The 27,749-nt window shown below is 39.6% G+C and overlaps 1 protein-coding gene across 1 annotated transcript; it reads left to right on the forward strand.

Moving 5' to 3' along the window:
* The first annotated feature begins 4,463 nt into the window (after positions 1-4,463).
* On the forward strand, positions 4,464-27,749 carry slc22a5 (solute carrier family 22 member 5). The gene is made up of 10 exons (XM_002934364.5): positions 4,464-5,308; positions 8,779-8,882; positions 10,363-10,517; positions 15,667-15,838; positions 18,613-18,739; positions 19,909-20,009; positions 21,529-21,743; positions 22,451-22,633; positions 23,468-23,603; positions 24,192-27,749. Exons 1-10 carry the CDS (start codon positions 4,928-4,930, stop codon positions 24,268-24,270), a joined length of 1,653 nt encoding a protein of 550 aa, XP_002934410.2. The 5' UTR covers positions 4,464-4,927; the 3' UTR covers positions 24,271-27,749.

Here is a 27,749-nt window from a genome sequence, read left to right on the forward strand (position 1 = left end):
TTTTTCCAGAAAATCAAGTATTTCTCACAGAAAAGTATTGAAGTAACACATGTTTTGCTAAACACATGTTTATTCCCTTTGTGTGTATTGGAACAGAACAAAAAAGGGAGGAAAAAAAAGCAAATTGGACATAATGTTACACAAAACTCCAAAAATGGGCTGGACAAAATTATTGGCACCCTTAACTTAATATTTGGTTGCACACCCTTTGGAAAAAATAACTGAAATCAGTCGCTTCCTATAACCATCAATAAGCTTCTTACACCTCTCACCGGGTATTTTGGACCACTCTTCCTTTGCTCCAGGTCTCTCTTACTGGAAGGGTGCCTTTTCCCAACAGCAATTTTAAGATCTCTCCACAGATGTTCAATGGGATTTAGATCTGGACTCATTGTTGGCCACTTCAGAACTCTCCAGCGCTTTGTTGCCATCCATTTCTGGGTGCTTTTTGAAGTATGTTTGGGGTCATTGTCCTGCTGGAAGACCCAAGATCTCAGACGCAAACCCAGCTTTCTGACACTGGGCTCTACAGTGCGACCCAAAATCCTCAGATTTCATGATGCCTTGCAAACATTCAAGGCACCCAGTGCCAGAGGCAGCAAAACAACCCCCAAATATCATTGAACCTCCACCATATTACACTGTAGATACTGTGTTCTTTTCTTTGTAGGCCTCCATTTTTGGTAAACAGTAGAATGATATGCTTTACCAAAAAGCTCTATCTTGGTCTCATCTGTCCACAAGATGTTTTCCCAGAAGGATTGTGGCTTACTCAAGTACATTTTGGCAAACTGTAGTCTTGCTTTTTTATGTCTCTGTGTCAGCAGTGGGGTCCTCCTGGGTCTCCTGCCATAGCGTTTCATTTCATTTAAATGTTGATGGATAGTTGGCACTGACACTGATGCTCCCTGAGCCTGCAGGACAGCTTGAATTTCTTTGGAACTTGTTTGGGGCTGCTTATCAACCATCCGGACTATCCTGCGTTGCAACCTTTCATCAATTTTTCTCTTCCGTCCACGCCAAGGAAGATTAGCTACAGTGCCATGGGTTGCAAACTTCTTGATAATGTTGCGCACTGTGGACAAAGGCAAATCTAGATCTTTGGAGATGGACTTGTAACCTTGAGATTGTTGATATGTTTCCACAATTTTGGTTCTCAAGTCCTCAGACAGTTCTCTTCTCCTCTTTCTGTTGTCCATGCTAAGTGTGGCACACACAGACACACAATGCAAAGACTAAGTGAACTTCTCTCCTTTTTATCTGCTTTCAGGTGTGATTTTTATATTGCCCACACCTGTTACTTGCCCCAGGTGAGTTTTAAGGAGCATTACATGTTTGAAACAATCTTATTTATCCAATATTTTGAAAGGGTGCCAATAATTTTGTCCAGCCCATTTTTGGAGTTTTGTGTGATATTATGTCCAAATTGCTTTTTTTACTCCCTTTTTTGTTCTGTTCCAATACACACAAAAGGAATAAACGTGTGTATAGCAAAACATATGTTACTGCAATACTTTTCTGTGAGAAATACTTGATTTTCAAGAAAAATTCCTGGGGTGCCAACAATTTTGGCCATGACTGTATGTCTCCTTTAAAGGATGTCTTTCTGACAAGCACTGCTTTATAACCATCTATTCTAGGCAGAAAGCATTTTGAAATCTCCTTACCTTCCTTTGCGAGTCAGTAGTCCTTTATCTGCCAGTGGTTTAGATTTTACCTCTTCAGCTTGGCAGTGTTCATGTTCTGTGTGGGACAGAAAACAAAAAACTCATGTTCTCTGTTTTTTTTTCAAAAGTAGAATACTGATACAGCAATGTTTTCTTTACTTCTTTATGAGGTAAGGAGGGCCCTAATTGGCCCTTTAAAAAAGTTTCTTTATATGGGCTTAAGGGTTTAAAACTAGCTAAATAAAATAGATAAAGGGCATAATCGCTGCAGATGTGCCAGTATAATCACTAAATGCAATTGATCAAGGGCATAATAACCCTGGACGTGCCAGTGCGATCGCTAAATAAAATGGATCAAGGGCATAATAACCCAGAATTGCCAGTACAATCGCTAAATAAAATGATAAAGGGCATAATAAACCCAGACATGCCAGCATATTCGTTAAATAAAATGGATCAAGGGCATGATAAACCCAGTACAATCATTAAATACAATGTATCAAGGACATAATAACAGCAGCTGTACTAGTACAATTACCAAGTAACATGGATAAAGGGCATAATAATCCCAGACGTGCCAGTATACGTGCTAAATAAAATGGATAAAGGCCATAATAACCCAAGACTTGCCAGTATAATTACTTAATAAAATGGATAATCAGCATTTTAATCCTAAACATATAAGAATAATGACTAAAGAAAATGTATATTAACCCCAGATTTGCCATTATAGTCACTAAATAAAATGTATAAAAGGGCATATTAACCCAAGATGTGCCAGTATAATTACTGTAGAAATTGCCATTAAGATCAGTGCAGAATAGGATTCAATGAGCATTCCCTCACCTACACTTGCAGGATACCAACAACACCGTTCTTCTTTCCTTAGTCCCCCAGGTCTTTCTTTGACACTCTCTGCTTTCTGCATTTGAAGAAAAATATACAAGATGTCCCTAGGAATGCCACCTGGCTGGTATTTTATGGGCCTGGTCAGTAAAAATGTTTTAGGGCTCTGTGTACTTAGTGTTTTGAACCGGACAGCTGGTTTTCAGTAGGGCTGTCCAGATCAAAACTGCCTGCCCGGTTTTCCCAAATTGGAAAACTGGCCAGGATTCTCGAAGATTGGCTAATCGCTGATTGCTGCATCTTAGCCCCACCCCCATGATGACACAGCCCACCCCCGCAAAGTCACTGACCTGCCAAGTGACATCATACTCTACCTCCCTGGTAGTTGTCACCCTTTTTCATCTTTATGCCAGACTTCAGGTTGGGGAAGCAGGTGGGGGCGTCACATGGGCCAGGGAAAAGGCCCAAGTGGGGCAGGTAAATTTATAATTTTAGTCTGGCCCTAGCTGGTTGGGCCTGTCAAATACTGGCCAGGTGGTAACCATATGGGGCTGATTCAACAAAGTAAGAGTTCAAATCCCGAAATGGGTCAAATTCGGATTAGATACGATAATTTATAATGATCGGAAATGTCACAAAAATACTTACAAAATAATCGTAATAGTCATGATAATATTGGCGATCCGAAAATCTCAAAATTTTCGTATCCGAATGATCGAAACCTTTCTGACTTTGATCCTTCTGTGCATGTTTTTGGAAGCCTCCCATAGGACTCAATGGCACTCTGCAGCTCCAACCTGGCCCAAGGAAAGTCTCCCATAGGGCTCAATGGCACTCTGCAGCTCCAACCCGGCCCAAGGAAAGTCTCCCATAGGGCTCAATGGCACTCTGCAGCTCCAACCCGGCCCAAGGAAAGTCTCCCATAGGGCTCAATGGCACTCTGCAGCTCCAACCCGGCCCAAGGAAAGTCTCCCATAGGGCTCAATGGCACTCTGCAGCTCCAACCCGGCCCAAGGAAAGTCTCTCATAGGGCTCAATGGCATTCTGCAGCTCCAACCTGGCCCAAGGAAAGTCTCCCATAGGGCTCAATGGCACTCTGCAGCTCCAACCCGGCCCAAGGAAAGTCTCCCATAGGGCTCAATGGCATTCTGCAGCTCCAACCTGGCCCAAGGAAAGTCTCCCATAGGGCTCAATGGCACTCTGCAGCTCCAACCTGGCCCAAGGAAAGCCTCCCATAGGGCTCAATGGCACTCTGCAGCTCCAACCCGGCCCAAGGAAAGTCTCTCATAGGGCTCAATGGCATTCTGCAGCTCCAACCTGGCCCAAGGAAAGTCTCCCATAGGGCTCAATGGCACTCTGCAGCTCCAACCCGGCCCAAGGAAAGTCTCCCATAGGGCTCAATGGCATTCTGCAGCTCCAACCTGGCCCAAGGAAAGTCTCCCATAGGGCTCAATGGCACTCTGCAGCTCCAACCTGGCCCAAGGAAAGTCTCCCATAGGGCTCAATGGCACTCTGCAGCTCCAACCCGGCCCAAGGAAAGTCACGATACTGAAGCTTTAATGAATCCGATACTTTCGTACTCGTTGCGACAAATACGATTTTGTTGTGTAAAATTTGTCGCAAATTAACGAAAAAATTGCAGAAAATACGCACAGTTCTATAAGTTAGAAAAAATACTATTTTTTTGTATTCGGAATCAATTGTACTTTGATAAATGTGCCCCTATGTGTACTTGAGATGCCAAGGCCCACAATAATACATCCAAGAGTTTAAAGCCCCTCAGCGGGAATCATACATGGACCAATTAATGGACCCAAGGCAGCAGCTTCATTGGTCTGTCTGTATATGTTGAACTACCGCTTTAAGTTTGACAGCTGACTATAGAGGGCGGAGCTAGCAATAAGGACCAATTAGGGAAGGGTAATTTGCCTGAGGCGGACAGAGTAGGAAATTGTTTCAGATGAGAGATATGAGCGGCGCATTGACACGGCATGGAGTTGTGTTTGGGCGAGGGGAGGCTGGCAGGGGGTGGGCACACACTGAGTTGGAGCGAACATAGCGGCCGCACAGTGCAGGGAGACAGTATGTAGAGCATGTGACGCGCTTGGTGTGTGCCCGCCTGAAGGAGAGCAGCTGGGGCAGAGCAAGGTTACCGGGGCGCATTGTTCTACCCGGCACTGAGCGGCGGTGACGTGCGGCTCTTCCTACTCGCCATTTGCTCAGCTACAAATCCCCGGGATACACAGCCGCTCTCAGTGACCCGGGTAATAATACAGCTTAGCGCAGCTTCCGGGACGTACATGCTGCGACTTTCCCCGCCTTGTCCTACCCGCATGAGATCCTACCTTCCCCGCCGGCTATAGCGTCTCCCCAGTCTCCCTCCTGCCTCCCCTGCCTCCATTCCCGCTGCTGCAATGCGCGACTACGACCAGGCCACGGCTTTCCTGGGAGAATGGGGTCCCTTCCAGGTGTCAGTGTTCTTTCTGCTCAGCGCCAGCATCATCCCCAATGGCTTCACCGGGCTCTCTGCAGTCTTCCTAGCGGCCACCCCCGAGCATCGGTGCCACATACCGGAGAGCGCCAACCTGAGCGCCGCTTGGAGGAATGCGAGCATCCCCCGGCAGGACGGGCAGGACAGTCAGTGCCGGAGATACCGGCTGGGGACCCTCACTAACTACTCGGCTCTGGGGCTGCTCCCCGGGCGGGATGTGGATGTGACTGGGATAGAGCAAGAGCCGTGTCTGGATGGCTGGAACTACAGCAAATCCCTTTACCTGTCAACTATCGTCACTGAGGTGAGAGATCGGATCATGGCGATCATTTATGGCTTCTTATAGTCACTTAAGGGAGATCTGATATATTGGCGATCATTTATGGCTTCTCATAGTCACTTAAGGGAGATCTGATATATTGGCGATCATTTATGGCTTCTTATAGTCACTTAAGGGAGATCTGATATTTTGGCGATCATTTATGGCTTCTTATAGTCACAAGGGAGATCTGATATATTGGCGATCATTTATGGCTTCTCATAGTCACTGAGGTGAGATCTAAAGGTGGCCACACAAGATCGGCCACTAACCTTCAGGGCTGAAACAGCAGGTAAGGAGGTAGAAACAATAGGATTTCTACCTCCTTCTGCCGATTCAGCGCTGAAGGCAGATTTTGGTCAGGCGCCTTCTATGGCGCCCGATCAAAATCTTTTAACTGGCCCGATCGGCAAGTCGACCGATATCGGCAGCCTCCTGCGATATCGGTCGACTCGCCGACTTTCGGACAATATTATCGGTGCGTGTATGGCAACTTTATACACTGGCAATCATGTATGGCTTCTCATAGTCACTGACATCATATAAGGGCTTCAAGGGCTTTGCCTGAAACATGTAATGTAACTAATAAACACTAATTGCAGCAAAGCCCTGCAGTGCCAGGTGTCCTCCATTACCTTATATGATGTCAACATGCAATTAGTGCTACAACAGGAGCACAGGAGTGATAGCCTGCTTGAATGAGGTAGCTGAACTGGAATAATGGACTTGGAAAGATTTTGGTTCTCATAGTCACTGAGGTGAGATCTTATACACTGACAATCATTTATGGCTTCTCATAGTCACTGAGGTGAGATTTTATACAGTGGCAATCATTTATGGCTTCTCATAGTCACCGAGGTGAGATCTTAAATACTGGAAATCATTTATGGATTCTCGTAGTCCTTTATGTAAGGGCTTGTATCATGGCAAACAATTATGGGTTTTTGTCACCAATGAGGTGAAGTCTATAAAATATAATGGAAACCATTTATGGCAATGGCATAGCAAGGAGTTAGTGCACCCCCCTGTAAAATAAATAATTTTAGGGCCCACTCATTCGTCTGGGGGAAGATATGTTCCATAAGAACATATTGAAAGTGCTTAAAAGTGAGTCCCTCTAATGGTGGCCATACACGCTACAGTTATGCTCTATTTGGCAGGAAAGATTGTTCATACACTTCACTAATGTTCAGAGCTGAATGGTCCGATACGCAGATAGAAACAAAATAATTCTAACCCTATCTGATGATTCAGCACTAAACGTTTGCCGGTTCTCTGGGCACCTTCGTAATTTTCCATCCAAGACAATCGGTATTCAAGGCCTTTGCTGTTATTGTCCCCTTGTCTCCCGTAATGCATGTACCTATTATCGTACTAACAGATAATTATCTGTTGATACTTTTTGTCTGCCTTTTTTAGTCACAGTAATAGTTATGGGGGGGGGATCAGACTTCAGAGGGCTCCCATGCAGGTCTGTAATTGGGGCTCCCTCTATAACACACATCCTTCAGTTTGAAGAACAGTAACTCACTGAACCTTCTGTGCTCTCGTACATCCTTGCACTGTGGGTTTCCAGTTAAGCTCACAGAGCTGACACACATGGACAATAATATGTGCATATTATCTGTATGGTGATGCTGTTGTTAGCCATAGTAATAACAATATTATCTCTTTGGTGGTTGTACCTACTTGCTCTATATTCTGAAGGCTAATATTTTTCTATAGGAAAAAATGACTGCCACAAAATGAATTAAATTATGCAGGTAAGCATCAAATGCCACAAAGCATGGATGTCTATGTTTTTGGCTCAAAGTTGATGATCTGTTAAGAAGACACACCAACTCTAATTTGTAAAGGAAAATCATTTATATTTAATAAGAATTAAGATCACAGAACTGTTACATTTTACGTAAAAAAAAAAGTCCAGAATGATAAATTTTAACTACTTCTGAAGCATCGAGTGAATGAATGAAAAAGTTTGCTGAAAACTACATGCAAGACACAGAGCCAATCAGAATAAACTTTTAGCCAAAGAATTTACTTTAATGAGCAGATGTTAAGCAAGCATCTTCATTTGTAAACTGTGACTTTATGAATGAAAACATGTGATGCCCACTCTGTTCTGAAGTCCCCATGCAGCATGATCACATTAGGAGTAAACTAAAGGTGGATACACGTAGCAATAACAATCTTTCGTGCGACCTCAGGGCTGAATCGTCAGATATGTAGGTATAAACAATAGAAATTCTACCTCCACCTGCCGATTCAGCCCTGAACGTAGATTTTGCTCGGGCACCTTCAGTGACATCAGAGGGTGATAATTTTATATACTTTAATGGAGCAAGTAAGTTATATTTCAGGTGTAAATCACTGGCAGTGGGACAGACCTGTTACTGTAGGTGACCACGTGAGAGGGGGGGTGTCTATATCCGGGTGCATTCTGAGAAATAAGATTGAGTTGATGTCTGGTTCAGACTCCTAAGTGTAATATTAAAATAAATATTAAAACAATGTTAATAGAACTGGAGATAGGAGTTAGTTGGCCATGTAATTTACACCATAAACCTAACCTATTAGGTTGCCATGTCACTGATGTCCTGACAAAATTGACCTAAGTGGGAATAAATGTGATTGGGACATTAGATTGAAAGCTCCACTGGGGCAGTGACTGGTGTAAAATAGAACCAAAATCATACAAACAATATAAATAATGAATAATACATTAAGATAGGGAGCATTTCTGTAATTGAATCTTTTAGATTCGACTATTAGCCCATTTCAAGTTGCTCTTACTGAGAGTGAAAGCCTTAGCATCTGTATTTTAGCACTTTGTAGCTGTGTTTACATTGAATCTCTATGACTGACACCAGGGGTATTTTGGGGTTGTTTCTCCGCTGGTGGGAATATGGCAGGTGTGATCTTAGGATGTAGTGTCACTTATTGGTAAGTGGACATGTGGAGCCCATTTGAGAACCCAGAGTTTGTGGTGTAAAATTGAAGAATAGCTATATTATATGTATGTATAGTAGGGAAAAATCAGCCCAAGAGCAAGGTACAGTCACCATGTGGTTATCTTTGAAAGCATTACTTAATATTACAAAATACAGACTTTTCACCTAGTTATTGCCATTTAAGAAACAACAAATGCACTTTCTCTGGACTAAAGTGCAGATTACTCATGCAGTCCTTGGTTATTAGACATTGAAATTTGTGCCATTCAGTGTGTTTGTGGAATGTATGGTGCTTTTAATTGAGGAAAAATAATACCAATGTAAAACAAAAAATAAATGAAACCTGATGTTTATTTTATATAATAAATCATTCTTATTTTTGCCTCAGTGTGTAGATAGAGGTGAATATTGCCTGCAGTCTGACTTTAGTCTCTTGTCAAAAAGGTGATTTATTTCATTTGATTTCTATTTGGTTCTCAGTTTCTGCTTTATTTTTTCCTCTAGTGGAACTTGGTTTGTGAGAATGACTGGAAAGGGCCTCTGACCACCTCGCTGTTTTTTGTGGGAGTTCTTATTGGGTCATTTGTTTCAGGACAGATGTCAGACAGGTAATGTAGACATTTTACTGCATAGGAAAAGTACATTTATAAGAGTAATATCTAGGATTTGTGTACTTTGAGCTGAATCCATTATGGAAGACAGTGTGCAACATAAAATGAGGGGAATTCTTTTCAAAGAAATTTCAGACACTGGATTGCACAGTTTATTCTAATCATTGATTGTGACTCTGACCTATATTGCATTTTGCAGGAAATTGACTTGTATGGTAGAGTACTGGGCAAGTTAAAAAAAAAAATCTGGCACAAAGATCTCTGATTTGCTCCTCGTCCCGACCGCCTGTAACAAAGTGATTCAGTCGAGGGCCAAATAATTGGATCAATCCAATATCGCCCAACTCAGGGTGGATTTATTGGGGAAAAAGCTGCTTATTTAGTGAGGTTGACAAATGAGAGGATCTCGCCACCTTAAGAGATCTTCATTGTTATAAGGTTGGAGCAGTCCTTTAATATCTGTGGGCCTCTAAGGTGCCCAAGGGCATTGACACATGGGTTATTTTGTCACCCATGCAAAACCATGGGCAACCAAAAACATCCATGCAATTGAAATAATTACAATTATGTCAGTAAAAGCACCTTAATTGCGCAAAAATTCCTGGAGATGCATTATCACATTGCCATACCCAATGTTATTAAAAGGCTATTATCAGGACGTTTTGTCATCCATGATTTGACATGGGCAACAAAAAGCCCCATATGTCATTGTGCTAAATGCACAGGCTAATGTAACACCTGGATAAAAAAAAACACTGGCAGAAAAGTAACTGATACAATGCACACAGGGTGGCAGTGGGTTGTAACTGGCATTGCTCACACAAGGCAAATTTCAGCCAGAAAATGTACAATCAGCATTTTCTGCCTTAAATTCACATCATTAATGAATGGGGTGGTGGTGGACAGTATCTACAATTTTTTTTTGTCACCAGGGTTGGAAAAACCACCTTACCTCAGTGATCCCCAAATGTTGCTCCCAGTGGCCTCAAACCATGGCTTATTTTTAAATTCCTGGCTTGGAGGCAAGTTTTTGTTGGATAAAAACCAGGTGTACTGCCAAACAGAACCCCCTGGAGGCTGCAGTCACATAGGGGCTACTACATAGCCAATGACAGCCTTTATTTGGCACCCCCAGGAACTTTTTTATGCTTGCGTTGCCCTCCATCTCTTTTTACATTGTAATCATGGGTAAAAAGGCCTTACATACTCATAAAATAATTAGCAGTGTAATTCTTGTGTTTTGTTAAAGTAAATACATTAACCCCTCATACTGAGTACATTTATGGCAACTGTCTGGAACCGAAACAGTTTCACCCTGACTGTATACTTGTGTGCAGCTGGGCTTTGCAGAAGATAAGTGGCCCCCACTGTTTTCCTGATTATTTATAACATAAGCAAGTTTCATAGCTGTGTTTTATGGATGACTGTCTCTCTACCTCAGAGTTCTGTGTCCTTATTATTTTGTGTCCTATGGCAGGTTTGGCAGGAAGAAGGTTTTGTTTGCTACCATGGCTGTGCAGACTGGATTTAGTATTATTCAAGTCTTCTCTGTAAACTGGGAGATGTTCACTGCTTTGTTTATCATAGTTGGGATGGGACAGATCTCTAATTATGTGGCTGCTTTTATACTTGGTGAGTATGTTATTCTGTATAAAAATCCTTTATGCTTATGCACTTATCCTTTTTATTTAGAAAATTAAATTTTTTTTTACACAGATTACTGTCTCCCAAAGGTATCTTTAAAGGACACATGTACCCTTTCTTTAAAGGAAAAGGTATCTCTTGTACAATGAGAAAAGTACACTGTTACCTTTTTTTCAGAAGTTAACCTGATCCAGATATAAATTGTTTTGTTTAGGGCTGTGGCAGACGGGGAGATTAGTCGCCCGCGACAAATCTCCTGTGTCACAGGCGACTTATCTCCCCGAAATGCCATCCCACCGGCGAGAATGTAAATTGCCGGTGGGATGGCATACACGGCGCCATGATTTTGGGGAAATCGAGGCACAGTGTATGGAATCCCACCGGCGATTTACATTCTTGGATTCTGGGATGGCATTTCGAGGAGATAAGTCGCCCGTGACACGGGAGATTTGTCGCGGGCGACTAATCTCCCCGTATGCCACAGCCCTTACAGCACAAAATATATTTGGCACCACTGGTTTCTTGCAGACAATTATATAAGTGACACTCTACTTCAAGGGACAAAACCAACAGTACAATCATTTAATTGCAATGACATCAAAACAAAGCATCTCTATATATTTTTATTTGCATTCCTGTGTATCATTTAAGAAGGAAGCACATTAAGATGCCAATAGTAACTATGATTTTTTTCCTGTCGGTCCTCTGTGTAAGCAAAGCTAGTGGTGGCTGTGTTATCCTCAGCTTTTCACTAGTTATAGTCTGGGCCGATGACCAAATGTGTTAAATATATTAAAACCATTTCATGGTTGTAATTGATTTCAATAACACTGTTTGAAAACCACTATTAAAATAGCTTAATGTTGTTGTGATTAGGAACTGTATAAAACAGAACTCTTTTGTATGTTATCAGTCAAATAGGTTAAATATTTTTTTTTCTTATAGTTTTTGAGAAATGAATAGTTTATTTAACCAATATTTCAGTTGTGTTGTTTGACTATTGAGCATGTCAGATTGCTAACTCACAATGCAATAGGTTATCAGGGAAACCATTAAGTAACACACGCACACGCGTATCTGAAAATCGTAACTCCTGGCATGATTGATTTGTTTATAGCACCAACAAAAGTTAGAGTGAGGCTTTCACTTATGACCTATAAACCTATAAGAGACAGTGGAACAAATTAGTAAAGTATTCCCTAGAGCAGCGCTGTCCAACTTCTGTGGTACCAACGTCTGGAATTTTTCTGGCCTACATGGTGGATGGCGACTAATGGAATAATTTTGACCACTCCTCTTTTTTAAACCACACCCACTTCAAACCCCACCTATGTTATCAATAAAGCTTTTAAGACCATACCCTCGCTAATGGTGGTAGCTCAAGCAAATCCCAAATTGTTGGTGCTCACTGCGGGGATATCACTCATCATTCATATGTGAAAGAGTTTTGTTAGGTCATATTAAGACATACCCTTAAATCCATATGCCTCCTCCTACCTTGTGGATAGCACAGTAACCCCCAGGTTATAATTAGGGACCATTTAATGGCTATTTCCAACTACTAAAAAACTCCCAGAACAAATCCCTGCCAGGTTCATCTACCACAGGCAGCATAGGGCAGGCAGAATATGGCACACACACACAGGCAGCATAGGGCAGGCAGAGTATGGCGCACACACACAAAGGCAGCATAGGGCAGGCAGAGTATGGCACACACAGGCAGCATAGAGCAGGCAGTACATACAGTGACACAATGCTGGCACTGCTCCTACAGTCTGAGGTATGTACAGGTGAACAATCTGGGGGCTTACAGTCTGTGAGCCTGAGGTGTGAACAATGCAGGGACTAAAAGGTATAAAAAGAACAGGGGATTACATGTTTAAACAATTCATGGGTTTTACAGCGGTTAAGTGAGTAACCATTTTCTTTGCCCAAATCAGCTTGAGTAGCTTTTCCCTTGACTACACAGTGCTGATGTGCGGGTCAACAACCCACACCTGTCCCTAACCCACCAACTCCCAACATAACCCACCAATTCACCTCTATTTAAAGACCCGCTGGGGCGGAGCAGGTATGCCACTGACATGACCACTATATTCAACAGTTAAACCAAAGATAAAGTCAGATGTGAAGCACACCCCCAGATGTCACCAAATTAACCAAATGCTACAATTAATCCAAGGGATGGGTTTTGGGACAACCTGCACATCACTACAGTGCAAAGTAACAGCACATTATATTTAATTGCCTATAAAAAACACCTTGATTTTTGGCTTAATGAATAGGTCTTGGGCTGAACATACTTCCTGATCAGAAAATGAAGCTATCCATATTTGGTCCGTGCAAGTTAGATAATTGGATTACTAAAATACAGACCCTTCCATCTCCCCATGTTGTGGTTGTTAGCAGGAGTCTATTATGCAGGGGGTCTTAGCTGTGCACTAGTAATCTAACTCGTCTCTAACCATGTTTACCTCAAAAAATAACAAAAACCATAGATTATTTTCCTGATTACAGCAATCTGTGAAAGGTATGTTTAGCACAAACCTTATTCATTTTGCTCATCATAAGGTGAATGAGGCACCTATGTACTGAATGATGTCCTGATGCACCTGCACCTCAGACAATAAGCGTGTGCTATGCTTGCAGAACTACTACTATGGTAAAGGGATTCTAAACACCACCCTTCTCCCTTCTGTGAGTACTAAACCTGTTTTGCATGTTCAAGATATCTGCCTACTACTTCTCATAATGGAATTCACTGGTTGTTAAACTTTGTCCAGACTCTAATGCCATTAGATAGACACCATGACATAAGCACCAAATTGCCTTTGTGCTAGTTAATACATTTTCTTGGTTAATACTTCTGCTGGGACACAATGTTTTCTTGTTTGTCTGTCTTCTCCTTGCTGAAACAGCAGATAACTGAGCTAGGTGGGTGGGTTGATTAGCACCCGATTCAATCTCTCTTTTCCAGGAATGGTGTTTATCATGTTCAGAGGGGGATCATTCCCCTCACGGTTGCCGGCATTGTTCTGTTGTATATCAGTATGCAGTAATTTCAAGTTTTAAGTATACAGTTGCAAATGCCCCACATTTTTTCCTATAGTTGGTATATTGTGGGGGGGTTTTTCTGTAGACACATGGAAAACACAGGCTCACTGCTACAAAATAGACAATACTGATAATTGTCTCTGTGTTTTAGCAGAGACAATTATGAGTATTGTCTATGGCAGGGTTTTTTCTGGCATTTTTTTCTAGCCCTTATGTACCTGAAGTTTGGTCATTTTCTCTGTCAGAGGGTGTCTGCCTTGCTTGAGTTCTGAGATAGCAGTGCAATAGACATTTAAAGTTAACCACTTCTGCATGCTCATTGTGCTGGCAGAGATCAGCAGCAGCTGACAGTTAAATTAATGGCTATGTAAGATAAAGAATTAGAAGTTATACTAGCTGTTAGTATAGCATGTCATGCACCATGCTGCAAAAATGTGGATCTTATAGCTTATTAGTGATGGGTGAAATTCTTTTTGTCAAAAAAAACAGTAGAAGAAACACTGACTTTTCAGCTTACCATAATACATCCATTATTAAAAAAAGCCATCATGAGGTGCAGAGCCCTGCATCAGTGGGTACAGGCCATTTGTGGATTCCTACGTGCCACCCATAATGAATACAGCACTGCCAAACACAGACCGCAATGTATCCAGGTAACACAGCTAAGTACAGTCTCAACCAGGGTACTATCTGCAAAGAGTTTGTATGTTCTCCTGTCTCTTTGTGGGTTTCCTTCCCCCAGTTTCCTTCCACACTCCAAAACATACAGGCAGATTACTTGGCTTCTGATTTAAATTGTGGGTGACTTTCGAGTGTAAGCACCTCTGGGGCAGAGACTGGTGTGAATAATGCATAATTTCTGTAAAGCACTGTAGAAATGTGTTGGCACTTTATTATTTATTTCCTGTTATTTATAAATATCCATTCAGGGGCTGCAAGTTTTTGTGCTCTGAAACTGAGTGCAGAATCCTGTGACATTTTGCAATAAAGGATGACTGATTGCTCCCTTTATTTGCACTCTGTGCGCTAGCTTGGAAGCCGTAAATTACCTCTGTGTTTTGTATTCATGTTAATATAAAACACTGTAACCCTGCACCAGTAAATATTGTACAGTTGTCTCTTAAACACTACTACAGTTTTTAAATGTCAGTTTAAAATTTGGCTGTATTGCCAACTAGATAGCAGATAACAGATTAGTGGATTAGAATTCAATGGTTTTGTTTTTTTCCTAGAAGATATAGGGAGCAAAAGCTTTTTTGACTTTTGACAACCTTATGGCTAATGGCACAAAAGTGTTTGCTATTGCCAACCTGTGTGTGTTGTAACAGGCCAACGGGCAGGTGCGTTTTTCTGCCAGCAGAGACCTTTGTATGACATTAGCCTATAGAATAAAAAAAAATCTTAATTTTTGTTCCAAGATATAGCTTATTTGTAGGTGCTGGAAGAACAGATACAAACTTTAAGTTAAGCAAAAAAATAAAATAATTCAATTTGTTTTGTATTTGGTAGTTATCTCACATTCTCCTGATTTACTAGGAAGGGAACATATTTGCTTTTTTGGATCAAAATACTCCTTCACAAGAAGTGTCAGGTAAATTTCCATTATTGTCAATAAGAGGAAGGAAGCCATGTCTCAGAGAAAATGACACTTAGCCATTAGCCAACAGAAAGCTGTACAGGGTTGTATGAAGCTGTTGCATTCCATCAGAGCCCTGAATCCCAAGGGAAGTCCCCAAGGAGAGTTGGCAGACATTTGTGTGTGTGTGTGTTCCAAATAGGAACTGAAATGTTGGACTGAATAAACCTCAATTTTTTATTGTCACTTGATCATCTTGTGTGCAAATTCCTGTGAGTGCTGTCACTCCCTGTGAAAATGTCTACTATAATTATGCACTGGCGCCCAGGTTTTTTCTCATATTAATGGTGTGCTGCTTATCGGATATATATATATATATATATATAATATAGCTTTAGTGATTTTTTGTATTTTCTGTACCAGTTAGAAGGACTTTCTATAATCTGTATAATCCATTAAAACCAAACACAAAGCATCTAAAAATGATATTAACCGTTTTTCATACAGGTGCAGAAATTCTTGACAAGTCCGTCCGTATTATATTCTCTACACTAGGGGTCTGCATTTTCTATGCAATTGGCTACATGCTGCTGCCTCTATTTGCTTACTTCATAAGGGACTGGCGGACGCTGCTTCTGGCGCTTACCATTCCAGGGCTATTTTGCATTCCTCTCTGGTGGTGAGTTCATGATGTTTGAAACTTGAGTCGTCAATGCTTTATCTGGTGCCAAGCTTCTAAAGCCAGTGGCTGTTGCATGCCAGACTTTTGTATTTGAATCATATGTGCCTTTTCTGCCTTGTTCTGGCTGACTTTGGCTTTTTAGGTAGACCTTTGGGGTCATATTCTTTTCCCCGGGTACATGTGCTAGAGCACTAAGGAGTGCAAGAGCCATGGTGAGCTGTACTGTGTACTCTGCTCTCCACTCTGTATTGCAAACCACAGCATCAGGAAACCCATCCGAGCCTTGTCCTTATCGCTTGTCATAGTATTTACAACCCTGCTACTAACGCAACAAATTAAACCTTTTTTTACAACTATCATAACGCTGTCTTTTCATGCTCTTTATCATTTTGCAATAAATGTATTTGCCCAGTGCTATTACATTACATGTATGACAAGGCGGCCATATTTGTGCCACAGTAGTCCATTAGTGTAAGAATTCTAACTGACAGGTTTAGAGGGGACAGTCAGGTTGGCAAAACACAATCAATGTGACCTATAGGGATCTTTAAAATATGAATGTACATAAAAAGTAGTAGAAAAAGAGTAGTTTTACAGTATAAATATCACTTTAAAGTGGACCTGTCACCCAGACATAAAAAGTTGTATAATAAAAGTCCTTTTCAAATTAAACATGAAACCCAAAATATTTTTTTTATTACCACATCCATACCCATTATAAAAGCATTTTAAAATCCCAGCTGTCAATCATATAATGCCTGCCCCGCCTCTATGCCTTAGGCATAGAGGTGGGGCAGACAGTTACTTTCACTTTCAATTCCCCCCCTCACATTCCCCCTCCCTCCTCACCATCTAATTGTGTAACCAGTGCATGGATATGGGCACCAGGTCCCCCCATACTGGCACAGAAACAAGATTTTGGCAGGATGCAATGCCTGCTTTGATAACAGTGTCCACAAAATGGCCCCTGCCTGCTTGCTGCAATTGCTGTGAATTCCAAGGCTGAAGAAAATAAAATTAAAATAATTTATACAGTGTAAGTAAAGTTTATTTTGCTTGCCAAACACAACAGAAAACAATTTGAAATTATTTCTTAAGGTGACAGGTCCGCTTTAAAGAAAAACTATACCCCCCAAACAGTGTAGGTCTCAACAAGCTCATATGTAAAATATTTAAATAAACCATTTTCACAAATATATACTTTTTTAGTAATATGTGCTATTGGGTAATCCCAAATAGAAAATTGCCACAAATTATGGGCCGCCCCCTGGGATCATAGGATTCACAGTGCACACAAACAAGCCAAGGCACACATACATGCTGGGCCCCATCAGTCAATTAATGGACAGAGTTCTGTCTTTTGCTTCCAGTTACAGTTAGAGCTGCATTATTTCTCTGTGATCTCTGAGGGAGCACCCAGCCCATCACTAAATGGCGGCTCAAGGGAATTTTAACTGATAAATATATTTTAACTGATATATATATTCCAGTTTGGCAAAATTCTTAATAGGTAACTTAACATAGTTTATATTATCTGTTGGTTTAGTATTCATTCTGGGGGTATAGTTTTCCTTTAATGCTTTCATGTATGTAAAAAAAACCATGTAAAGTTACTCTTTAAATGTCTGATTCATTATAGAATTGACCATTTCCAAAACAGCACTACAACTCTTATTAAAGGACATCAACCCCAAAAGTAAATTTTTGCCTAATAAAAGAAAAGATAATTTTAAGAAGCAATCCAATATAAATTTGTATTACAAATTTTATTGTTTTAAAAGTTATTTGTAAATGTAATTGCTATTGAAAGCAGCATTTTCTGAACCTCTGGTTGACCTTTACAACTTTGTTACTTTTTAAACAATTGCAGTCTCCTCCAGCAAGACAGGTTTGTCAGTCTGCTGCCTTGTGTTACATTTTTACACCAGAGAATAAAAAAGGACAGGCAAACGCTGCTTTTAATAGCAATTATATATACAAATAACTCAAACCATTACAAATTTATAATGAATGTATATTGCAAAGTTGTTTAAAATTGTGGTTTCTTTTATTATTCACAATTTTGAAGCACAGAGATCAACTTTTCAAACCTTGTCAAGCTTGAAACATTGCTTTCTGTGCTAAAATAATAATAAGAAGAATTGAAGATATCTCCTATTTTAGAACTTGCACAGCACATTGCGCTTTAGTTTTATACCTGTGTTTATATGAGAAAATTGTGTGTTATGTAGCCTAAGTACCTCAGTGGCCAAGTTAGTGCCTGGAAATGGAAAACTAGTTCCCTTATAGCTAAGATTGTATCTATAAAATAACATTTTAGATAATCTATTAATTTCATAGGAATGGGCCATTACGTTATTTAACTCAGTTTATAGCACAAACACTGGGAAAGCATGAGCAGAACTCGGCTACAAATGGCCAGTCTTTATTACTGTGCTCTGACTATCCCAATAACCTAGCACTGGAGCACTGGACACACAGGCTCCCATATTGTGAAGAGGCAAGATTCTCATTGTCTGCACCAATGGCCTGCGTAGCTCTTGCTATTCTGTGTGCCCTATTCTGTATCCTTTGCATAAATTTACTTCCACTTTTGTATAATATTTGAGACTGTCCCTTTCAACATATTTTAATATTGCACCTCTTTTGGCTTAGAAATGTTTCACCCCTGTCCAATTGAGATATATATATTACTGTATGTCACTATGAAAAGAGAGGTTCTACTTTGTAGGTTATTTTTTCACCTTTGTTAATGCTATGTTTGATTGCAGGATTATCCCGGAATCCCCTAGATGGCTCATATCTCAGGGGCGATTTCAGGAAGCAGAAGACATAATACGAAAAGCAGCAAAGAAAAATGGCATTACTCCACCAGATTCAATATTTAATTTTACAGAGGTAATGTCTTGCCTTGTGATCTGGTCTGTTCATATGTGTGTCTCTAATTCCCTTATTTGTCTTAAATGACAGTAATTAAACAAATGCATTTGTATTTATTTAGGGATTTAATTTTTGATTTTTACTTTGCCTTTTTCCAAATAAAACTAATTTAGTGAATTCTAGTTGGTAGGTACTGTAATCCTGTAAGGCTTGATTTTTTGTTGTTGCTTATTTTTCTGTTTAAACACATTATTTAAAATGCTAATACTGTATTGACTTTTTAAAAGTGCCTAGATGCTAAGTTCACGTGACCCTTGCAACTAAACTGTAGTCCCAGTATGGCTGACAAGGTGCTCCCCTAATTGCACTAATGCATAGTGCTTTTTCAATTGCATATAAAGTACACAGGAGTCTTTGCCCAAAAATATCTTAAAGTACATTCATACCTTTATTTTGCTGATGTACTTGATTAATAAAAATATTAGCATATATCAATTTAGCTCTCTGTATTTCACCTTTCATATGAAATTATTAGCAGGTAAACCTACGGGTCTAGCCTTGCATAAGCAGCTTATTGTTTTGCCTTTCTGGCCTCTTTTGTCATTATTCCCTCTCCTAGATATTGTCATAATCCCATTAAAAGAAGCAAGTAGGGGACATGGCAGAATAAAGGGACATTTTTAAGTAGTATGATTTCAGTTTCCTGTGACAAATTGCACCTGTTTAATGAACTGATTATAAGCTAAGTTTTTAGAAGCAAACCAAAACTTCCACAGTTGCTTCAGAAAGTCCAGAGAGGCTTTCAAGAAATAGGGTCTTTCGGCAGCATTTAATGAGGCTGCTATAAAAAAAATTCACATTGGACGCACCAAATACAGGGTTTGGTTTGAAACAGCAATAATTACATGATTCTGATAAAATTATGTAACTTTAATCTGTAGACAACTGAAGGTGGGATTTTTTTTTCCAGTTTATAAATCTTTGGTATACTTCAACAAACACAAAAGTTGTATGTATATACCGCTTAAAAGCTGAGCTGCCCTTAAAGGGATACACAGGTCACATGTGGGATATGAAGAATATAGCTAGTCCCATGTGACATTAAATATATAAAAAAAAAAGTTTGAAACAGATTTCAATGCAGAATTCTGCTGGAGAAGCTTTAATGTTTATCTTTCTCTTTACAGCTGCAAGAGCAAAAGGAGCTTACCCACAAATCTCATACATTTCTCGACCTCCTGAAAACAAGGAATATTCGCATAATAACATTTCTATCCATTTTGCTTTGGTACGTAAAAAATAGTGTTGTGATAGTCAGGTCTACAGACACAGACATGTGTTGTTTATGTGTTTGGTGTACAGTGGCCAGTCATTCTAGCAGTTTGTTCTTTTTTTATATTTACTACATTTTAAAGTTTTTTAACAAATGGATGCATTTATCAAAGATCAGTGTGTCGTTTTGCTGGTGGCAATACTATCTTTTGCAGAAAAGGGCCTGGGAAGGGACTATGATGCAAAAAGGGACAGGGCTGAGATGTTAACTGGGAGGATATTAGGTGAGTAGGCAGGCTTAGAAAGCTGTTGGAGGTTTGAAGAAGAGCTGGGAAAATTTGATTAGGAGGAAATTGGGGCAGGCTGGGGGTGGAACCAGTGAGTATTACAAATGTAATATTATGAAATAAGGCAACTAAACAGTCAACACATTTACAGTTTTGAAAAATAATATGGAGCTAATTCGTCAAGTTTTTTTTTGACCAGTATTAGTGCAATGCTTGTAAAAAAAAAAAAAAAAGTTATAGGTATAGGATCTGTAATCTGGAAACCCGTTATGTGGAAAGCTCAATCACGGGAAGCTCATCTCCCACAGACTGCAGTAATCCAAATGAATGAGGATCAATGTTGCCCATGGAAGAGGCAATCTCCCTGGGGATGAAAAAGACTATGTTTGACATTGCCCTTTGGAACAGTACAGACATAACTGGGTTAATTAGTAACAGGCTGCAGATAGAGAAGGTAAAGGGATAAAATAATCACATGCTTTTGTTCTTATCCTCATCACTTTCTTGTGTGAACACATCATTAGGTTACACAGTAGTAATCTAAAAATAAAGGGATATTTTCTTTATTTTGTAAGACTAAGGGCTGTGACAGGGAGATTAGTTGCCCACGACAAATCTCCCCGAAATGCCATCCCATTGGCTAGAATGTAAATCGCCACTAATATGAATAAAAAGATGTGAAGTTTTTGTGCAAGAGGCATTGAAGTGTATTGTGTCTTTGTTCCTTTTTGTTGATGATTAACAAGTACACTTAGGGGCTGATTTATTAAAGTATGACAGGTACGAAATACAAAAAAATCGTATTTGTTCGTACTGTGCGTATTTTCTGCGACTTTTTCGTATATTTACGTGACTTTTTTGTACTTTGCGACAAAATTTGTGCGACAAAATCGTATTGTCGCGCCAAGTACGAAAGTTTCGGATTCATTCAGGCTTCGTTATCGTGACTTTCCTTGGGCCAGGTTGGAGCTGCAGAGTGCCATTGAGTCCTATGGGAGGCTTCCAAAATCATGCACAGATCAAAGTCAGAAAGGTTTTCCCGCCGTTTACAATCGTTCGGATACAAAAATTTCGGGATTCGAATTCGTACTTTGATGAATCAGCCCCTTATTGTTGCAGCTGAGCAAACATTGGGGGTTTATGTTGTTATTGGAAATATTACCTGAATCCGGAAGCATGTCCGAGTGAAAAAGGAATATGTGTAGCCTTGTTCATGCAGTTCATATTTTCTTTTTTTTTTTTTTGCAGGATGATCATTTCAGTGGGATATTTTGGCTTGTCTCTTAACACTCCCAATTTACATGGTGATCCTTATGTCAACTGCTTCCTGTCCGCCATCATTGAAGTCCCTGCATATGTAATTGCGTGGTTGCTCCTTAGAAGTTTCCCTCGTAGATACTCAACAGCAAGCACGTTGGTTTTGGGAGGAGTTGTTTTACTCTTTATACAGCTAGTACCTCAAGGTGCTCCTTTTTTTTTTTTTTTTTTTTTAAATTGAATGCATTTCATGTACTAGCTCAGTAGATAGCCATCAATGATATTTTAGTTAGTAGAAAGTAAAGCTACGAGAATATTTTGCCTGCTATTTAGAAACATGGCAGGCACATGCAGCGGATATCTGCTCTGAAATTGAAACTCTTCTGTCAGAGCCGATATCCACTGTGTGCCTGCACCAAGGCCGAAGCAATTGGGCTCTGGGTGCAGGCAAGAAAGAAGGTTGATGCCAGTGTTGGGGCTGATTCTTGGCCTCTGTTTTTCAACCCCATATGGCATTAGCCTTAGGTGCATCACCATTTAACGTTGTGGACTTTCAAGACCCAAACTTCAGTTCGCAGTTGTCCTTTAAAATGATATTATACCTTTACAGTTCTCAATGTATTACCCTATTAAATGTAAAAGCATTAGGGACCAACATATGTGACTTAACTCAGATGCAAAGACTTAAAAGAAAAAAGAAGAAAATATCAGGGGCTGTTTAGGACCTGTAAAGATTCCAAATCAGCATTTTAAAGTTGCAACCAAATGTAGGTATGTGGGTTTTTTTTTGCAGTATTGCAAGCTTGCCTTATTGACCTAGATCAGTTAGCCAATAAACAGTATCGCAGAAGTATCACCCTACAGATTTAGTTTCTCCCCGCAGGAAACCTATAATGTTTTTTTTTCTTTGCAGAGCTTGGGATTCTATCCATTGTTCTAGTCATGCTGGGGAAGTTTGGAATCACTTCCGCTTTTTCCATGGTTTATGTATACACTGCTGAACTGTACCCCACTGTTGTACGAAATATGGGTGTGGGAGCCAGTTCAATGGCATCCAGAATGGGCAGCATCCTGTCTCCTTATTTTGTTTACCTTGGTAACTATTTTATTTACTTTACTGTTTTACTTTACCATTTAAATGCTCTTAAAGGGCACCTATAGTAACATAGTAAGTTAGGTTGAAAAAAGACATACATCCATCACGTTCAACCATAAAAACCCTCAAATTGTTTCCCCCACCAGAAGTTCAGGCTAATAGAGCCCACACTCAGGTTGGGGGAAACAAAAGCTTTTTTAAAAACAAAAAATAGCCCCCACCAGCACTAGGCTGCCTGCACCAGGAAGGATCTCCCAGTGCAGGAAGCCATGTTGTGACAGTCGCATGCGTATAGTGAGTGCCACCACTCGCTCATTATGCCTCTGCATGTGACGTAGGAGGGTAAATTGCATCCACTGCTCCTAAATCATGCGCATAATGAGTGAGTGGGAGACTCATGTGTGGCAAACAAAATGTCTGCCTGCATCAGGAGCTCCCTCCTCACGAGGGCAGCCTAGTTATAAATATAATAGTCCCACAAAGTACAGCACTCAACAGCTCTTGCAAATAAAGATACATTTTTTTTATTTAACGTTTTGGTCACTGCCTGTGACTTTTCTCAAGGGAATAAAATGAACCCCCTCCCCCATATGTGTGAAACATAGCTCCAAACAATAGTCTCTATGGCAGCCTATTAACAATACACAGTGTTAGGTGACTAAAATGAAAATAAAACAACTAAGTAAAAAAAGTGTCAACAACAAATACAGTTGCTTTTTCACAGGGTATTATACCCAAAGAGCATAAAAAGGTGAAAAAATATTGGAGAAAAGCCTTAAATTATGTGTTTTGTTAAGCAGTTATGATTCTTTTTTTTTTCTTCTTATTTTCTAGGTGCCTATGACCGTTTTCTGCCTTTCATCCTAATGGGTAGCCTTACAGTACTTATAGGGATGTTTACCTTGTGTCTCCCAGAAAGCCACGGCATGCCTTTACCAGATACCATTGAGGAAATGCTCAGAGTTAAAGGGTAAGCTAACCTTTTGGATGCATTCTGAGAGAACGGCTTCTTGGAAAGATACATTCACTGGATCAAGAATCTAACAGAGAAGCATTGAGTGGGCATTCTTGCAGAAACTGAAACATTGGTTAAACCTGTGCTATAATATGTGGTAAAACAAAGCAATAGAATAGTACAAATTGCCCTGTATAAAATTAAGTGGGAATATTCATTACAATAGAATGTATTTGAAAGGAGTGGTTCACCAAACTTTTAGTAAGTTTTAGAATGTCTTATTCCTAGCAACTTTGCAATTGGTCTTCATTATTTTCTCTTTGCAGTTTTCAGTCAAAAATATATTTCTATGTATTATTTTTATTACTTATCTCTCTATTCAGTATCCTTATGCTTATTTTAGTCCCTAGTTTGCTAGGAAAAATAAAACCCCAGCAACCAGATGACTGCTGAAATATCAAATATGACAGCAATTAGACAAAAAGCTAACTAACCCTTAAAAAATTAAGACCATTAGCAAATTGTCTAAGAATATGACTGTCTACATCATACTAAATGAATTGAATTGCACATATAATTAATTCATATTTTGTTTGTTTCCAGATTTAGGTACAAAGCAGGAAAAAGACTTAAAAAAGATAAAGATAGAAAAGCTAGTGTCTTGTCAAATACAGCATTGTGAGGCAGTGATTTGCAGTCCATGTACAAAAGGTAATTCAAAATGTGCAGAAGTGGAATGGATCAGAATCAGAAATGGGCTTCAGTCTACCACTAATAAAAGGGCTGAGACAAGTCAATGTGAAGATTGTCTGACATGAGAAGGGAACTGTATGCAGTGAACATGCCTGTAAAAAAGTAACATTTTGGATTGCACTGCATTGTATACACATATCCTATTCCATTCACGTGTTGTGCAGTATTCTGCAAGTTTTGCAGTTGCCCATCCTGGTACTAAACTCAGTGGAGCAATGATACAACAACAAAATGAAATCTGGTTAATTTATATGGCAGCTATTCTGTTGTTCTGCAGTGTGGAATCAGCCTAATAGAGGGTAAGACTGGTACTGGTAATAGAGCAAAGCCACAGGACAAAGCTGCATATACGTTAAATACTGTTATAAGGAATTTAATTACCACTTGTAAGGAAGCCATTCTTCTATTTATAAGGCTTCTTTTATAATTTATTTTCAGTTTCAACCCCTTGCTCGGCAGACCTGTTCTGCTATATATGTGTGTAAGGGAATCTGAGCGCCACTAACTGACTGTCACTCATGCTTGCTACTGCACACTCACACAATTTGTGTCCTTTCCCCAATTCCTATCCTGGGAGTTATGCTCTGTGCAATTCCTGCCTGGGATTCAGGCCACATATTGTATTCACACCAAAGGCTTCCTTTCCAGCTGTGCCTTCATATGAAAAATGAGGGTTCCTGTGCACAAAGCCATTACACTGGTAATAATATCTGAACAAATTCCCAGTAATTTCACTGCTTTTATGAATAGTACCTCTTCTGTCACTGATTCTTGCAAGTTATCATGCACTATTTTGTAGGTAGCTGCAGCTAATGAATGTTTGTTTATACAGATATATATATATTTTTTTTTTATAAGTTTAAAAAAACAAAAACCTATTGCAGTGCCATTGATTATTCTATCACTTTTAACGTGTAAGTTCTGACTAATATATATAATATGATGGTGGCATCAATTCTGGTTTACTGCTTAGGAAAAATATACCTTTGATAACTGATTGTAACTGAATATGATAAGCTAAATGAGATTGCCAAATCACAGTTTATTATACCCAGCACCTGTTTCTGTTTTCTCTCCTGCCTTCATTACTATCTTTTCCTCTTACTCACTGTACCGCAATTGTTAAGTGCTGAAAGAGGCATTCTGATTAGTCACCTTGTGTACAGGGCAATAAAATATTCTATTGCAACTGAACATTTAGGGTTGATTAGGGCATCCAACCAGCTTGAACCGGCGCTGCTTCTGTGATTTATAATTAGCAGTAGAAATTTCATTTTTTAAATAAAATGAAAAGCTGTCTTTTAGCTCTAGCTGAACTACTGTTGTGTTGCCAGCCTTTGGCCTATTGCTGCTGATGTCCGTTTTTTACAGGATATATGCACTTATGGATCCAAAACAGTGCTGTTTATTTATTAACTATGGTTACCTTTCAGTAGAAAATATCAAGCGTTTTCGATTTGAGAAAGTGGCTCAGCGGCTCATATGAGGCTTATCTTCAGGATAGTGTTTATTAAATGTGCAAACGTTAAGGATTTTTAAGATTAAGTATTAAATTTTTAGGGCAAAAACAGAAGTGCAGATTAGCCGCCGCAATTTTTAAAATACAGCCGCGGCAATTAATCACCCACTGCAGAAGGCAAAGTAGTAAATCTTCCCCAGTGTGTTCTAAAGTGACATCAGTAGGCTGGTTTAACCCATTCGGTCCCAGGGTCCTTTTTATCTCGCTGTATTGGGTGTTTACCTTCAACACACAGCGCAGTTCTGCCTCTTTGGCCTACAGCTGAAAATGCTATCTAGTCTCCAGGGTCACTGACCCCAGCAACCCAAAAACATACTGACTGTGAGGTTTCAGTCTTATTGTTAGCCTTATTTTATATTGCTCATTTTTCTATTCAGTGCCCTACTATCGACTGTATTCCATGCTAAAATTCCAAGCCTGATAGCTGTGCAACAAAAGTGTAAATAAACAAAAAACACACACAAAAGATAAACTACTGTCATAAATAAATAGATAATAATAATACACTTGCAACCTTAGCTTCAACAAAACCTACAATGAAACTTGATGCATTACTGTGATATAATATGCTTTCTATATAATATGTAATGTCCCTTCAATATTATATGTAATTTGCTTTCTATATTACATTCAAAGGCCAGTTCTATGTGCACTACACAGGGGCATATCTTATATTGGTAGATGATGAACCTTCTTGTTATATTAAATAGTAAAACCTATGCTTACAATATGTTATAGCAAATATTATTAGCCTAAATGCCAGTATTCCTAACAAACAAACCAGGCAATTTCTGACCACTCCTGGAATAACAACCTGATTTGCCTAATCTGTACCTTTTTTTTTTCCCTGGGGGAATCTGGGAAATTCCCATTAATGTAACATTTGGATACAATGGAAATGTATTTATACTGACTAGTGAAATCTAATTGTAAGTGATCCTGGCAGAATTCCTCCCGTACAATGGAATGGCCAACTGGTGAGAGTGCCAGTTTCTGTTCTGCTCTGCTGCCCCACGCCTTATACAGTAGCTTTGTAATAGAATGTTTTCTTGTTGTTTGTTAGGGAGCTTTATTATAAAAATAAAATGTTTTGTTTGTGAATGTAAATGTGTAGTGGTAAAAAAAAGAAAAAAATTAACTATTATTAAAGTTATGTACACTTTTTCTGCTTGCCTACAGTATGTACATGTATTTCTTGGGGCCATTCCTAGGGCTGTGCAGGGTGTATACCCAGAACTAGGCACGCGCCCTTGGGTCCCTATATAGGAAGTATGGCCCTGGGCCAGTCTTCTGTTTGTCTAGCAATGAAATTCAATCTTCAAATTAAATGACATGCAATTGCACCAATTGCTGTTCCAGGTAGTGCAACGGTTACAAGTGTTTGATTATGGAGCTCAGATCAGATGGGGAGTGTGTTATTATCTCCCTGGGCCATTGTGCTGTACAAGCCATAGCAGCCACTAATCTTTCCTGGGGGCATAAATATCTCCCATTTCTTCTATGCCAGAATACATGGGAAGGAAGAAGGGCACGGGTTACATAAAGAACTATAGACACTTTTTCGGTTTGCCTTTTATCTACTGGGCAGTGCAGTCTAGGGTATAAATGAACTTTATTTGAATGATAGTGCTTTTAACTCTCAGGGACAGTTGTGGAACTGTGTGTGTGTAATTGTTATAGATATTTCCCATAGATTGCTTCAGTATAGTTTCTTTTCACACTGTGATTTACAATCTTTAATTCTTATTTATTGTCTGTTTATTGTCCCCTTTTCTCCCTGCGGTATCACTGAGCACAACAATGCAATTCCTGTGATTTAGGAATTTTTTTATTTAGAATAAATATTATTTGGAATAATAACCAATAAATGCTGACTCTTTTAGAATTTA

Source organism: Xenopus tropicalis, chromosome 3 (genome assembly GCF_000004195.4).
Source record: "Xenopus tropicalis strain Nigerian chromosome 3, UCB_Xtro_10.0, whole genome shotgun sequence".
Taxonomy (NCBI): domain Eukaryota; kingdom Metazoa; phylum Chordata; class Amphibia; order Anura; family Pipidae; genus Xenopus; species Xenopus tropicalis.

Coding starts and splice junctions, on each gene's coding strand:
- slc22a5 (XM_002934364.5), top strand. CDS start 4,928: ATGCGCGACTACGACCAGGCCACGGCTTTCCTGGGAGAATGGGGTCCC. Junction 15,839..18,612: donor TTTTGCATTCCTCTCTGGTG/GTGAGTTCATGA, acceptor GTTTGATTGCAG/GATTATCCCGGAATCCCCTA. Junction 18,740..19,908: donor CAATATTTAATTTTACAGAG/GTAATGTCTTGC, acceptor TTCTCTTTACAG/CTGCAAGAGCAAAAGGAGCT.